General features: G+C 43.1%; 1 protein-coding gene across 5 annotated transcripts in view; it reads left to right on the top strand.

Annotated features, from left to right (window-relative positions):
- The window catches only part of LOC140188792 (forkhead-associated domain-containing protein 1-like), a 149,224-nt gene that overhangs the window by 21,753 nt on the left and 111,611 nt on the right, over positions 1-15,860 (top strand). For 3 of the 5 annotated variants that reach the window (XM_072245436.1, XM_072245438.1, XM_072245439.1), the window contains 5 exons: positions 235-312; positions 5,200-5,304; positions 6,767-6,994; positions 8,878-8,964; positions 14,991-15,233. In XM_072245436.1, the coding sequence (XP_072101537.1) occupies positions 235-312; positions 5,200-5,304; positions 6,767-6,994; positions 8,878-8,964; positions 14,991-15,233 (741 nt within the window). The remainder of the gene's footprint in view (positions 1-234; positions 313-5,199; positions 5,305-6,766; positions 6,995-8,877; positions 8,965-14,990; positions 15,234-15,860) is intronic. The other 2 variants (XM_072245437.1, XM_072245440.1) reach the window with 2 other exon arrangements.

Here is a 15,860-nt window from a genome sequence, read left to right as displayed (position 1 = left end):
CAACCATAGTTCAGCTGTGGTCAGCTCTCTCATTGCAAAGTGGAAGCTGCATGTGTAGACAGGCTTGACCTCAGCCAGTCAATGGGCTGATGGTTTAATCACTGGGAGTTAACCAATGTGCGTTGGTGCTGGCCTGCATGTTCAGAGTCTGCTTCTCTGTATAATGTCAACCCTTTTTGATCAAATCCCTTTCAATTCCATTGTATTGACTCTTACATTCATTTTTTTATTTAGTTTTCAAGAATGAGAGAAGCCAACAATCACCAAGAGGAGCTGGTGGCTAAAGAGAAGGAACTGGTGACCCAGAGGCATGTGAGTGAAACTAGGAAAGTGCCATGTAATCTCATTAGAGTTGTTGAGATTATTTAGTCTGTTCTGTGTCTAATTCTTCCATCAGTTTTGAAAACGCAGACTGCTTCTGGCACACGTGCCAAGTTCTCCTCTGCAACATTTTAACACAGTTTAGAGTTCAAGAGCATTGATAAATATTTGTGTTTCTTATTTCTAATAACTGAATTTTATCCAACCTGTTATATTTTGTAACGCCAAAACATAAAATTAATTGAAAGAAAAAGATGGGAGTCCAAGAGATGAGTGTCTTAGTTTACACTTTACTTTAGGAGAGGAGCGCATATATCACTCAAACACTATGGAAATATTAAATACACAACATTTCTCCCTGCTTAGCTATAAATCTCATGTTAATATAGACTGCACCTCAACTCTATACACAGTATACTATATAATAAAACTACTATACAGACATCCACAGCATAGTCAATTTTTAAATTGTCCTATTGTCGCTGTGGATGATTTCTTACTCTTGTGGGCTAACGTCTTTCCTGGCGAAGGAGATCACTCAGCTTGGCAGATGAAACTCGTGGCTGTAAAAAAAATCGCTGGTTCTGTGGCCTCCTCCATGGTGGTTGTATGAGTTGACTCTGATACTGCAGGAGGTAGTTCGACAGCTCTGGGACCTTGCTTCTCTCAGTCCTGGCTTCTTTCTCCCTCTTTATCTTGCTTTTTTTCTTTCTCCCTTTCCCTCTCTCTTTCACACCTTTCTCTTTCTTGCCTATGTTCTTTCTCTTTATCTCTATTCTCCTTTTCAACTTCTTATCTTTCTTTTTCACCTTCCTTTTTCCTCTTTCTCATTTGTGCATCTTGATCTTGCTCCCTTTATAATCTGATCTCTCCTCTTGGTTTCCTCACCCACAGCATTATCTGACGAATCCACCATTTTTGTATCTCCATTAAGACTCTTTCTGGCCTTCCACTCATCCAGCCGGGCACAGGTCTTTGCATCAACTTTTACATTCAGCTTGTCTCCCACCTGAAGGTCATGCAATGACCTTAATGCACGCAGAGTAGATTCTGGTTCTTTATACTCATAAAAGCTGAATGCTTGCAACTTCCCTGAAGCTCCTTGATCTCTCTTTAAACCAGGCCACATTTTGCAAGTAACTGCCTGATTAATGTATCAGAATCTTTCTCAGATATGTTGCCTACAAAAATTGTTATGGTCAGATCATTGCTTTCATCAATTTCATGATTTCTCTGAGCAGCATGGTCCAATAAGCTTTCCAACTAGAGGCACCAACACCTTTCTCCCCTCCGTCGGGCAACAGGTCATGATGTACAGCATGGGGACAGTTGTGGCATCATCAGTGCTTTTCTTAATTCACTTTCAGCTGACTTTATTGCAGGGGATGTGTTATGCAGTTGGTGGATGGATCTCCAATCAAGTCGTAGTCTCAGCTACTCGTTTCTCCACATTACTGGCCCTTCTGGTTTTTTTTACCACATACAAGCCCAGTGTGATTTGTTGGTTGCTGTATTTCGCTGTTACAAATGTCATTCCCACAGGAGTTATCTTTTCTCCAGTACAAGTTCTTACTTCTATATCTGCAGGCAGCCATTCAAGCTCATCTTGTGGAATGACTGAAACAGCTGAGCCGGTGTCCAATTCCATTTTAATTAATTTGTCATTCACTTCTGGTGTAAGCCATATTGCTTGTCCATTTTTTTTTTCTCATTGTAAATCTCAAGGCTACACAATCCTGTGTCACTCCCATTATTATCATATTTTTCATCAGCAGTGTGTAGATTAGTGCTCCTTTTGAAACTGCAACTTGACCTTTTATCTTTATCCCTCCCCTGTGCAATCCTTTTATATTTGTCTGCCCAACATTCACTTTGTATGTATCCTACTTTGTTGCATTTTATGCAAGTTTCACCTTTAAACTTGAATCGGTCTGCTGTACATGAGCCTCTGCCACAATGGTAACATAATTTGTTCAGCCAGGCCGATTTCTGTTGAGACGTTGCAATTTTGTTCACGCTCACTTTCATTTCTGACTGCAACTCAATTGCGCCTCTGGCTACTGTTTCCATTGATATGGCTATATCAACTGCTCTTTTAAATGTAATTTATGCTTCAGTTAGGAGCTGATTTTGAATGCTTTCTTGTAAGATTCACAAAGTAAATGACCTCTCAGTGCATCATTAGACCTATTACTGAACTGACTGTTCAGACAACTTCTTCAATTTAGCCATGTACACTGAAATTGACTCCCTTTCCTTTTGATTCTACTTATGAAACCTGAAGCATTCTGTGATCAACAATGGTTTCAGTTCTAAATGTTTCTGCATTACTTTCATGATATCAGCAAAGCTCATTTTGGCTGGTTTGGTTGGAGTAATCAAACTTTGAAACTAACTGTATGCCTTAAAACCCAATACACTCAGCAAAACAGGTACTTTTTTCTCATTGGCAGTTTAACTTGTTTCAAAATACGGTTCAATTAGCTCAGTGTACATGAGCAATCAAACATGTTTATCTTTCCAGTGTAGCCAGCCATTTTCACTCTTTTTTTATGATTATGCTCACTGTTTATGAACACGGGAATTCTTCCATTTTCTTCTTTCTAACTTGAATGTGTATTCCGTTCTGAAGAACACGTGCCGCGCTGATTTTTTTAAAACTCAAACGTCTCGCTGCACTTCCACAGATAGGTAGTCATCTCGGGTTCGTTCTAAAAATATCCCATCGCCCGTTATGTCTTGTAACTCCAAAACATAAAATTAATTGAAAGAAAAAGACAGGCAACGTGAATCTTAGTTTGTTCTTTGTTGTAATCAAGGCAAACATGTATCACGTGGTAGTGTCATGACGTATGCAATTTACTTATTTTTACATACAACCCATAATGAATTATTTAAGTGAATAAAGCTTAATCAAAGTATATTTTTACAATATTCAAAGATACAATTTAGTGTCAGAGAAGTATATACAATATACATCCTGAAATGCTTTTTCTTTGCAACCATCCACGAAAACAGAGGAGTTCCCCAAAGAATGGACGACAGTTTAATGTTAGAACCCCAAAGCCCCCCTCCCAGCTCCGCATAAGCGGCAGCGAGCAACAATCCCCCCAGTGAGCAAAAAAAAATCAGCACCGCCACCGAGCACTCAAGTGTGAGCAAAACAATAGCAAAGACACAGACTTGCAGTTACCCCAAAGACTTCGCGTCTCACCCAGTATTCGACATACCGCAGGTTCTCTCTTTCTCTAATGAGGGAGAAAGAGGTGTCTCCATTTTCCCAGCAAGCGGGGGGACATAACAAACAACTTGCTGGTTTATGTTGTTAAAAGTCCGTTACGTCACTTTTTTCGAGCTCTGTGCCTGAAGATCGCAACGATCCCGGGTCTCCAGGCACACAGCAGATATGTCGACTCCCCCGACGACACACGGGTCTCCTGTTGTGACACTGATCCCTGATCCACCGGTCTCCAGAGCCCCGAGATCCTGGGCTTCTGAATTCGAGCCGGACTCTTATGCCGAGCCTTTGGCGTGCCGAACAACAGCCAGTTATGGAACCTCGCGAGCGGGCCCCATTCAATATTACTGAAATATTAAACACACAACGCTACTGGAACATTGGATGAGGCTTTTTAGATGGGCAGGAAGGCAAAGGATCTGATTAATCTGCGGTTCCCCTCATGAGTTACAAAGCTGCAGAAATTAGGACTGGTGGGTCTGATGGCATATTGCATGGTGTACACTCGGTCCTTGATATCTGCAAAGGGCAGGACATGTACTTCCAGCAGATAACAAAGTACACAAATACTCTAATGATCTGTCCTGTATAGGCATGAGTGGCCTCCCTACATTCTGAAATCCAGATGTCTTAAACATACTTTGAAGATGGTAAGAGGGAAGTGTCTTGCTGAGGTTCCCCCTCATCCCCACAACAACATTCATTTTAATGAAAATCAAGAAGCTATAGATCTGAAATTAGGGCAGAAAATGCTGCAAACCCTCAGCAGGTGAGGCCACCTCTGTGGAAAGGAAACAGAGTTAAAGACCCTTCTTCAGAAATGGGAAAGACAGAAACCAGTTAGCTTTCAGTAGCGGAGAAGGTGAAAGATCTGAAAGATTAATTCTGTTTCTCTTTCCACAGGTGCTATTTGATATTGCTGAGTGTTTCAGCTTCTTTTGCTTTTATTTCATCCTAACAATGTTGGGCATTGAGACCTCTCAAAATCTTAATGCACAACTCGTACCGGAGGTAAATCCCCGCTGCTCTTTTGTCTTTGCAGCCTCACGTCTACCTGGTGCGAAGCTGGTGAGACTGAGGGAGTGTTTGGCTGTCACGCCAGTCACTCGGAACTCAGCACTGTTCCTACTCCCATCCTGTCCTGACTGGGGAGGGACACTCAGAGCATGCGATTAGAACAAGTCAGGGATAGCAGTGAGACAATGTTGGTTGTGGATTAGGAGTGGACAAGGAACTAGCTGGCTTAGATTGAAGGCTGGAGATATGGCAATGGATGGACCATATGTTCAGAGGATTTTGCACAGAACTGCCCATCAGGAGGTTAATCGGCAATGTATCTACCAGCACAGACACTAAAGGCTTTGGATAATAAGGGAGACGAGAGGTATGGCGTTGTTGTAGGAAATACGAAGGTAAAAGATGGTTTTACAGAATTGGGGAGCAGGAATGAGGGGCTGAATGGCCTAATACTTCTATCCCAAATGTTATGCGAGAGTTGATAATGCACTGTCTGCAGGGTGAATGATTTGGATCGTTGAATAGCCTGATGTTAGCCCCTACTTCTTGGTGTTCTGCTTAACTGCAGGATACAGCTGGCTGAGAGAAAGCTAAAGCTATGTTTGTGTTTGTGTTTGTGTCAGAATGTGAAGCAGCTAGAGAGCCGACTGAAGGAGATGGAGTCAGAGATCGAGCAGCTTCGTGGTCAACAGGACAACGAGAAGAGAAGTGCGTCTGAGGAGAGGCTGGTGAGCATCTTCCCAAAGCCTCATGCTGATTAACCTAGTCCTGAATAGGATGAACCTCATGCTGATTAACCTAATCCTGTTTAGGATTAACCTTGTGCTGATTAACCTGGTCCTAAATGGGATGAACCTCGTGCTGATTAACCTGGTCCTGAATGGGATTAACCTGGTCCTGAATGGGATGAACCTCGTGCTGATTAACCTGGTCCTGAATGGGTGCCACAGTCAGCGCGATACTGTTACAGCTCAGGGCATTGGAGTTTGGAGTTCAATTCTGACGTCATCTGTAAGGAGTCTGTACGTCCTCCCTGTGGAATGTGTGGGCTTTCTCCAGGTGCTCTGGTTTACTCCCAAGGTCCAAAGACGTACCAGTTACTAGGTTAATTGGTCATGTAAGTTGTCCTGTGATTAGGCTAGGCTGATGGTAGGTGCAGCTCGAAGGGCCTAGTCCACGCTGTAGCTCAATAAATAAATAAATGAACACTAGCACTTCAGCCCATTCTAGTTCCCAGCAGAACAAGCTGTCAGTCCTAATTCCACTCATCTTTCTCCTGTCCCACAACTTATTCTCTCTCACTTCTTCATCATTTCCCCTTTGCTCATTTTCCAAGTCTGCATATGGTGCAATTTATGGTAGCCAGTTGGCTACGATGTAGCAGCCAATACTTGGGTGTCTTTGGACTGTGGGAGGAAACTGGAGCACCCAGTGGAAACCTATGCAGTCAATGGAAAGGACGTTCAGACGGCCGCTCAGGTCAGGATCAAACCAGATGCCTGGACTTGTAGACCAGGAACACGACCTCCTGTGTCATGGTAATAACAGCAATTGGACTTCTAGGATTTGAGCACGTAGATTATTCTTGATAAACCAGGAGGTAGGACTGGGTTGCCAGATTATGACATCATTTTGACAAGCTGTTTGATAAGGAGACCTGGCAACTTCTAGTAATTCAGCAGAACATTAAACACACAGAGTACTTGAGATACTCTTGGGGTCTGGACCAATGTTGCTCCCCTAATGACATGATCAAAACATGTGACATAGGAGTAGAATTAGGCCATTCGGCACATCGAATCTGTTCTGCCATTCGATCATGGCTAATTAACTTTCCCTCTCAAATTCTGCAGCCTTCTTCCCATAACCTTTGACACCCTTACCAATTAAGTACCTATCAACCTCCATTTTAAATATACCCTCCACAGCCATTTGTAGCAATGAATTCCACAGGTTCACACCCTCTGGCTAAAGAAATTCCTCATCGCTGTTCTAAAGGGACATCCTTCTAGTCTGATACTCAAAGCTGTCAATGCAGGACTGATTTCCTTGTAATAGCTGTGGTATTTACTTACAGGCCGTAATACTCGCATTAAAAACTAATACATATGAGGTACTTTGAGACACACTGTGAAAATGCAACACTTTCTGTACATTTTCCATTCTTGCTGCGTCTTATTTTTTTTTCAGGCCCGGGAACAGCTCCAGGATGAGCTGGAGAGGACCAGGCTCCAGCTGCAGGAGATGGGCCGAAGGGAGCGGCTGGTGAGGGTGGACCTGGAGCAGGCCCAGGCCAGGGTAGGAGAACAGCCACTGTCCGCCCGTGGAGACAGCCAAGCTCTGATTCACACTGAAACGCACACAGATTCTCCAGTAGCTGGCGAGGGCCACGGTACTAGTGTCTTCAAGGCCTTCAATGTAAGATTAGCCTCTGTGACCCAGAGCTGATTGGAACTGCGTATAACCAATTTGGCTCTGTGGTTAAAAGAAGTCCTCTATTTCACGTTATTAATTGTTAGTAGTCGACCTGACAGCTTTGCTGGATTTCAAAATATGTTAGTGCTCCTGGTGGACTTTTCACCCTGTTTCAGTTGGAGCTCAGGCAAATCTCTGCTGTCCATTTCCTGACCCGCTCCATGCCCTGTAATTGCCCTCGTCCCCTGTGCTAGTGATCTGCCCTGGCTTCTGATCCTACAATCGTTAGTACTGTACTCATACCTAGCCATGACTTTGCCCCTCCCTGTCTCTGCAACTTCTTCCAACCATACAAACAAAAGCAGCGTTGAAATTAACTTAGATTGTAGCTGATAACTGAAACTTTGCATTGACACTCCTGAAATCTTATTGGACACCTACCAATGCATTGAATTTGCAGTACAATGTTCTTTTTAGAGAGCAAATTGTCAATGCAAGTTCACTTGCATTGTCATGGTAGCGATTATCATTGGTTACTTCTGAGAAAATTTTGTTTTTATATTGTAATCAGTACGCCACACGACAAAAGTAAATCCCAGACTTAGCATCCACCCCTGATAAAGCACACCTCTCCTGCACTTCTCCAATCTCCGTTCTGGTTGTTGATCCACCAAGACTCCCATCTCATCAGTGCCCTGATGCTTTGGTCTCCTGAGACATCAATGCAGAGCCTAATCTCCACCTTGCCCTGGCTCCGATCTCAAACACTTGTGCTCTCAGAGAACCTCGATGTATTCTGCACCCTCTGCACCTGGGTAATGACATTACACCTCTGAAGTGCAGTCTTCCCTATGCAAATAGGACAATACTGTACCCAGCTTGAACACAGCGACAGCTCTCATTGGCACAGCTTTGATTGTTTTGGTGCTCTGATAAGGCTATTAGTTGGGACACCAGGATAGTGGCATGCTGATCTTCACGTATATCTATATATCATTAATGTCCAAGTGATTCCCCATTTCGGGAGACCTTAGCAATAGGGTGTTTCTCTTTGGAGCAAAGGAGGATGTGAGGTGACTTGATAGAGCTGTATAAGATGATAATGTGTGACCATGTGGCCAACTAGCTACCTGAAGGTCGTGAGTTCAAGCCCCAGCCGAGGGAACGTGTTGTGTCCTTGAGCAAGGCACTTAATCACACATTGCCCTGCGACGACACCGGTGCCAAGCTGTATGGGTCCTAATGCCCTTCCCCTGGACAACATTGGTGTCATGGAGAGAGGAGACTTGCAGCATGGGCAACTGCTGGTCTTCCATACAGCCTTGCCCAGGCCTGCGCCCTGGAGAGTGAAGACTTTCCAGGCGCAGATCCATGGTCTTGCAAGACTAACGGATGCCTTTGAGATGATAAGAGGCATAGATAGGGTGGATCGCCAGAGACCTTTTTCCCAAGGCAGCACGGGCATAATTTTAAGGTGATTGGTGGAAAGTATAGGGGGGGATGTCAAAGTTAGGTTTCTTACGTGGTGAGTGGTCATAGAAAGCAATGCCAGAGGTAGTGCTAGAGCCAGATGCATAATGGATATTTCTGAGACTCTGAGATAAGCACGTGGATAACAGAGAAATGGAGGGTTATGTGGGAGGGGAGGGTTAGACTGATCTTGGAGTTGACACTACATGGTGGGCTGAACTGGGCTGAACTGCTTAATGTTCATAGTCTGATGCTTCATCTGAAAGTTGATAGCTCCACCTTTGCAGCTGTCCCTCAACGCTTCACTGGCCACAGTGCTACCAGGTAAGCCAGACTAACAGTTGAAGCACATCCTTTAGTAAATTGGTAGAAATAGTAGTGAACTCAACCTAAAGCATCCTGTTGTACTTACACAGCTAGAGCGGTTCCGAAGTCGAATCTTACAGACCACGTACTCTGCTCCAGGAGTTCAATCCCCTAAAGAGGCTGTTTCAGATCAGCAGGTGGGTCCTTAAAATGGCGAAGTAGAGCTCCGATATTTGGTGCAGTACAAGGGCCAGTGGAAAGACCAAGCCACAGTGTGAATTAGCATCTCAATCCAGTAATCTGAGATGTGTATATCTACTCAACATACACAAAATCCTGGAGGAGATCAGCAGGTCAGGCTGCATCTTTGGAGGCATGTGGAGGGATGCTGCCCAATCTGCTGAGTTCTTCCAGCATTTTCTGTGTGTTGCTCAAGAGTTCTAAAATCTGTAATATCTCTTGTGTCTGTGTATATCCGGTCAATGACTATTCTGTTCGTACTGAGAAGGTGCTGCTGCGACTGTACGCCGGTTGTTCCTTGTTGGCACTCAATGCAAGACTCAGCACTTCTCAGCCGTACAGTACAGAGAGTTGCCATGTTCCTGTGGGTCGTATTGTACAAAGCCAGTTGAATGGTAGAGTGAAATTGTGATTCCATCAACGGTCAGTACGCTGTGCCTGTAGTGACGCACTGTGTTTGACATCTGTACGGCACTTCCACGCGATCAGTTAGTTAAGGGTAAGTAGCTGAAACAGGAAAAATTAGAATACACTGAGCTTGATTCTTGCTGTTTATGGTAGTTCCAGTAAGAGTGCTGTAAATTAATCTCCAATAAAAATGGAGAAATTGTTCAGGGCTCTGGTTCAGTGATAATCCTTTTGCCTCTGAGCCAGATGGTTGGGATGGGAAGGTTAGACTGATCTTCAGGTAGGTTAAAAGATTGGCACAACGTCTTGGGCCAAAGGGCCTGTACTGTGCTGTAATGTTCTATGCTGTATGTTCTAAAACCACGAGCATATAATCAAGGATGGCCTGCACTGAGCTGCAATGTTGAAGGAGAACTGCGAGGGCCACAGGAGCTTGATTACAGAAGAGGGATTAAACATTCAGAGAGGTTTTATGTCACTCTTGAGGTGGATTTAAGAGATCTCCATGGCACTTTTGGAAGTGGAGTAGGCAGTTTATCCTGGTGTCCTGGACAATGGTTACTTAGAACCTCATCACTGCAACATTACATCAAGCAGGCTTCAGTTGTACAAATCTCCTGAGTCAAATTGATATTTTGAATCAGCTCTGAGGGCCATTTTCATGTCATGCTTTATTATTTTAACCACACATCTCCAAATGCTGAGATGTACCATCTGATGTTCCATGAATCTAAAATACATTAACTGCCTAATTTATGATCAGATTGCTACCAATAACCATTTCCTCATCTAAATTTCAGTGAAATCTAACAGGTCTTTATATTTGGCAGCTTTATTTACTTGAAGTAATCTTAAAGTTTTACCTATTCTGGTGATACACTGTGGGCTTTTGATACTACTTACATGTCGTTTATAAATTTTTGAATTATTCATCGTTTTACACATTAAAGCTCTGTTTAAAATGCAATTGGTTACTTCCATTTTTTAAAAGTTCTGATTCTTTTTCCTTTTTATCTCATGTCCAAATTGTAATTAGCCACGCATCTGGTATTTACTAAGTAATCACAGCTGTGTAGTGGTTAGCACAACGCTTTATGGTACGGGCAACCCAGGTTCAATTCCCGCCGCTGTCTGTAAGGAGTTTGTACGTTCTCCCCATTTCCTCCGGTTTCCTCCCACAGTCCAGAGGCATTGGGCATTATAAATTATAAATTATAAATTGTCCTGTCATTAGAGTGGGGTTGGGTCGAGGGATTGCTGGGGGCCAGAAGGGCCTGTTTCACACTGTACCTCTAAATAAAAAGTAAAATGAATAAGCTGTCTACTTGAAACAAGATTAAACTTCCTACCATGGAAAATTGTTCTACTTATCTGCAATTATATATTGGAAAAAGAACTGTCTTCTCCAGTGAATGCTGAACTTTAACATTTACAAAGGAAAAAAAATCCTTATTTCATTTCTCATTGTCAAAAAGTACGCATTTTACCTGTAGTAGAAGGTATTTACGTTTGGAGTCATACAGCATGGCAACGGGTCCATCTGCACAACTGGTCCATGCCAACCAAAATGCCCATCTAAGCTATTCCCATTTGCATGCGTCTGGGCATATTCCTCCAGTTCCAGCTAAAGGCTCCGGTATTTAATGAAACAAAAAATTATGTTGCTGATCCTTTAGCAGTATTTCCAATCAACCTGCTGTAATGTTCTGAAACAAAGTGCTCCAGCAGAGAATTTTTTTTTTCCCTACTACACATATGACCATGGAAAAACCACCATACTCTTCAATATTTTCCAAGTCTTTTTCTCTTGCCTGTTACGCCACTGGCGTTTCGGGCAGCAATGAAGGTCCTCCATCTCTGAGTGGCGTTCACGGCCTCCTTCATTGTGTCAGTAGCTTCCTCTCGGTTTGCAGTCAGTCCATGCAAGCCCCTAGTGGAGACTCAGGAATACTGTCATGACCGCATGTGTTTCCTCCGGAATACCGTCACACACAGATGTAGAAAGATTCTTCATTGCTGTTTCTATAACAGCTTTGTTTTACCAGTCAGGGTTGTTAGCCCTGAGCTGAACCCCCAAACCTGGAGGTCCGATGGGCCACTCTTAGTCTGACCTCTACCCTTTGACCTGTTTGAGATTGGTGACCCTACCAAGAGACAAAGCCTAAAGCCCTGGCTTCAGCAAACATAGCTCTCTGGGTCATTGAGACATGCAAGCCTCCAAATCGAATGATAAGGTTGTGGTCTTTCTGGAGGATTTTCCAAATCAATGTTATGAAAAAACATAAAGTTGCGGATTTTCTATTTATCTAACATGTACTCACCGCAAAACTTGTTCTTGTCAGTTCAGAGGCATGCATACAAAAGCAAGATGGTGATGATGATGAAACTGTGAAATTAATAGAAAATACTGGGCACAATTAACAGCCAGCATCTGTGGAGATAGAACCGAGTTAGCACTTCATTTTGATGACCCTCTGATGAAAAGTTCTTGGCATGAGATTTAACTCTGTTTCATTATCCATTAGTAGCGCCGGGATATTCATTGTGTGACCAATATTTTCTGTTTTTATTATATGAACATTTGCTTACTGTAATTAACCTGATTTACTGACAGGTTTCTGAAGAATCATGGACCACCACTGAGCTGTTTATGGAGCTCAGCTAACTTACCCAGTACAGTTGGTTATTTAGAAATGGAGTGAACTTCCTGAGATAGAAGCAGCAAATGTTGTAAAAGCTCATCGGGTCTGGCAGCATCTGTAGAAAGAAAAACAGTTAGCGTCTCATGTTGAATGCCATTCTTCAGTTTTGATGAAATGTTAATTGCTTCTCTTTCCACAGACGCTGCTTAACCTGCTGAGTCTTTCCAGCAATTCCTGTTTTAATTCAGATTTCCAGCATCTGCAGTTTTTTTTTCAACTTTCAGGAATGAACATCCTGCATGTAGAACAGTGTGCTTATTAGTTATTTGGCTCCAACCCCAATATTGGAGGTTCTGGGAAGGGCAAGAAGAAGCCATCTGTTGTGTGTGACCTGGGTCTATGATGTTTCCTATGTAACATCAGTTACTCTACTTCAAAAGCATTGGCTGTAAAGTGCTTTTGGATTGTTTTTTAATACATGGATGGAACTACACAAATGCAAGTTTTTTTTCAGAGCATTGCCATGGAAATAAAGGTTTTCCAGATTTTGGATGATAAGTGTCCAGCCAGTTATATGTCAGGCTGTCAAGATTCAGCAAAGAAGGCACACATATTTAAAAAAAATAAAGAGCATAAGACTGAATTAAAAATTCTCAATGGAACTGGAATAAAGATATTTTGTGGAATAATATCTTCCTCGCCAGATCATTAATCCTCAGGTCTTCCCTATTAGGCTGATTTGAGTAATGGCAGTAGGCTTGTTCAGTTACTAAACAGCTGATGCATGAAGTAAGTTTAATCATTTTTGCCTTTGATGTGGTACTTAAGGGATGCTTTTGGGTTTTTTTTTTAAATGAGGTTGGTATCCTGCACAGAGTGTACCAGAATGTTTAGATGATTATGTATTTCTTGAGTGCAGTAACAGTAATTGTACCAACGATACACTACGTGTTCCTAGTTGTAGACACAGCAGTGCTACCTCACTTTTTTAAATATACAGTATTTCTGCTTTTGCAAATTTTTTAATAATCTATTCAACATACATAATTGATTCACTTTTTATTTATAATTATGTTTTATTTTTATTTATTATTATTATTTTTCTCTCTCTGCTAGTTTATGCATTACATTGAACTGCTGCTGCTAAGTTAACAAATTTCATGTCACATGCCGGTGATAATAAATCTGATTCTGATTCTTAAGCCAATGTTCTTACCTCCTTTTCATTGTCCTTGCATTGTGCTCCCAATATTTGAAACAGTATGTGCTGTGTAAGGTAGCAGTCACCAGTTAAACTACTTCAGGATAGACACAATAGTAGACATGGAACTGACTTCTTCCCCTTCCTTCCCAGTCCCGATGAGGGGTCTCATCCCGAAATGTCGACTGTTTGTTCCCATCCATAGATGCTGCCTGACCTTCTCAGCTCCTCCAGCACCTTGTGCGCTTCGCTCTAGATTTCCAGCATCTGCAGCATCTCTTGTGTCAGAATAGATACAGGTGTATCAAATAGAGTAGCCAAAAGATAAAAAATGTAGGAAATATAGCAAGAAAGTGGGGTTGGAAGGACCTTACTATAAATTTCAGAACTATGAAGAGAGGATGCTTCAGATTTAGCAAATAATTTTTCTGTTGTAGTGTAGGATATGGTGGCTAAATAACTTGTGAATGAAAGCACTTGAATAAAAAGCAATCAAACCTTTTCCTGAGAGCAGGCGCAAAAGATTGAGAAATCACTGGTGTATATTAGCTGTAATTCCGTTGAATTATCAGCACACAAGACAGACCTTTCTGATGCACATAATGTTGACGTGTCTTTTCTTGTTTCTTGGATGGCGTTTATACTCTGGATTTCCTGCATTCAAGTTTTACACTCAGTTTTGATGCTGGTTTGAACGTGGGAAGTGCACTTCCCTGTTATTATTTTTAAAGCAAAAAATAATTCTCACGTGGCCAAGTGGTTAAGGTGTTCGACTAGCGATCTGAAGGTCGTGAGTTCAAGCCCCAGCTGAGGTAGCGTGTTGTGTCCTTGAGCAAGGCACTTAACCACACAGTGCTCTGCGACGACACTGGTGCCAAGCTGTATCAGCCCTTGCCCTTCCCTCGGGCAACATCAGTATTGTGGAGAGGGGAGACTTGCAGCATGGGCAACTGCCGGTCTTCCATTCAACCTTGACCAGGCCTGCGCCCTGGAGAGTGAAGACTTTCCAGGCGCAGATCCATGGTCTCGCAAGACGAACAGAATTCTCCAACCCGCAGTCCTGCATTTACCTGTTTAAGAATGCAATCTAGTGATTGGTTTCTGCTACTCTAACTCATGAAAGGGTATGGGTTGAGGAAGGGGATATCTCTCTCTGGATCCCTTCATTACTTCAGTCGAAGCCTCTACCCATTTCCTTTACCATTAGGAGGAGAGTGGAAATTAAATATTGGCTGGGACTGTTGGTTGGACACAGACACAATCATTTACTGATGCTGTGTATTCCAACCGCCATTAGAATTGAAATCCATGGTATAACTGTAGCCTACGAATGCTCATTTTTCTTCTTTCTCCTCCTGAAAATTCCTTCAGTGTACAGTTCTCTGGCCCAGCGGATCGCCTCAATAATTCGAGAAGATGTGAATCCATTGTCCCAGGTTTTGTTCCTCAATGCACAACCCCACACATTTAGCAGTAGGTGGTCACTGGTTGCTAAGTCTGCACAAGCCCACTGGTATATCCTCTTAAGGCCTTGCTCCCATCCAGGGTGTGGTTTCCCACTCCGTACAAGCTGAGGCAGACCCCCATCTTGCCTTGGCTCAGGAGTATAATCAATGACAAAGTTTGCCAAGTGCCAGCTCACTTTTACTCTGGAATGTTTACTGCCTCTTTCACTAGACTTCCCTAATGGATAGACCCAGTGAACCCTGTTGTCCCTATTGCTTGTTGGCAGGTGATTGAGGAGATGACGCAGATCATTGATGAGCGGGAAGAGTTCAAGGAGAAACTGCAGGAGGCGATGGATTTGAAAGCGGCGGAGGAGGAGGAGAGGCTCAGAAACATGGAGGGACTGAGTAGAGCGCTGGAAGAGAGCGAGGTGACAGCGTTTCAAAGCAGTTCTACCTGCCCCGTGGTCATACTGGAGCCAATATTGTTGACCATTCAGAGGGTCGAATTGACCAGGAACTTCAGGGTGGTAAATCAGAAACTTCCAACCTGACAGAGCCTTATCTTCACAGCTGTAGGAGCCATTCTGCCTAAAGGCCAGTGGCGTAGCAGGCGTCTGACGATGATGCAAGAGACATTGCGATGGTAGTACATCTTCAGTCACTAGTACCCTAAAAGTCCCTACAGTATTTAAAGGATCTGTGCTGGACTCACTCCACTGGACCTTCTTCTTGGACCCTCAGCTCCTCATGAAGCATAGGCCAGTAATGATCTCCCATCTCCATCGTTCAAAGTCGATGGTATGGTTGGAGTTCATCAATGTTTCTGTAATCCTTTGTATCCACTGTACAGGGGGTTGGCCCATACAGCTTCACCAGAACCCTGTTGGCTGGCCTCGCCCATTTCCACACCTCATGTCGGGGAAGTAGGGCTGGACTTTGTAGAGGCACTCCACTGGACCTGATGCTCTCTAAACCCTGTTCTTCAACCTATTGTTCATATTTGAGGCCATTCAGTGGGTGTCAGGATAGGTCAACAGATCTGGGATTGAGTCAAAATCATTCATGATCTCTTAGGTGCAACTTTTGAATATGTCCCTGCATTTATTCAGATCACGACCGGTCAATCTCAACTCCTTTTCCCTACCTTAATTCAT

Source organism: Mobula birostris, chromosome 27 (assembly GCF_030028105.1).
Source record: "Mobula birostris isolate sMobBir1 chromosome 27, sMobBir1.hap1, whole genome shotgun sequence".
In the NCBI taxonomy this organism is placed as follows: Eukaryota; Metazoa; Chordata; class Chondrichthyes; order Myliobatiformes; family Myliobatidae; genus Mobula; species Mobula birostris.
Note: the sequence above shows the minus strand (reverse complement) of the source record. Positions and strands in the feature narration are given on the sequence as shown.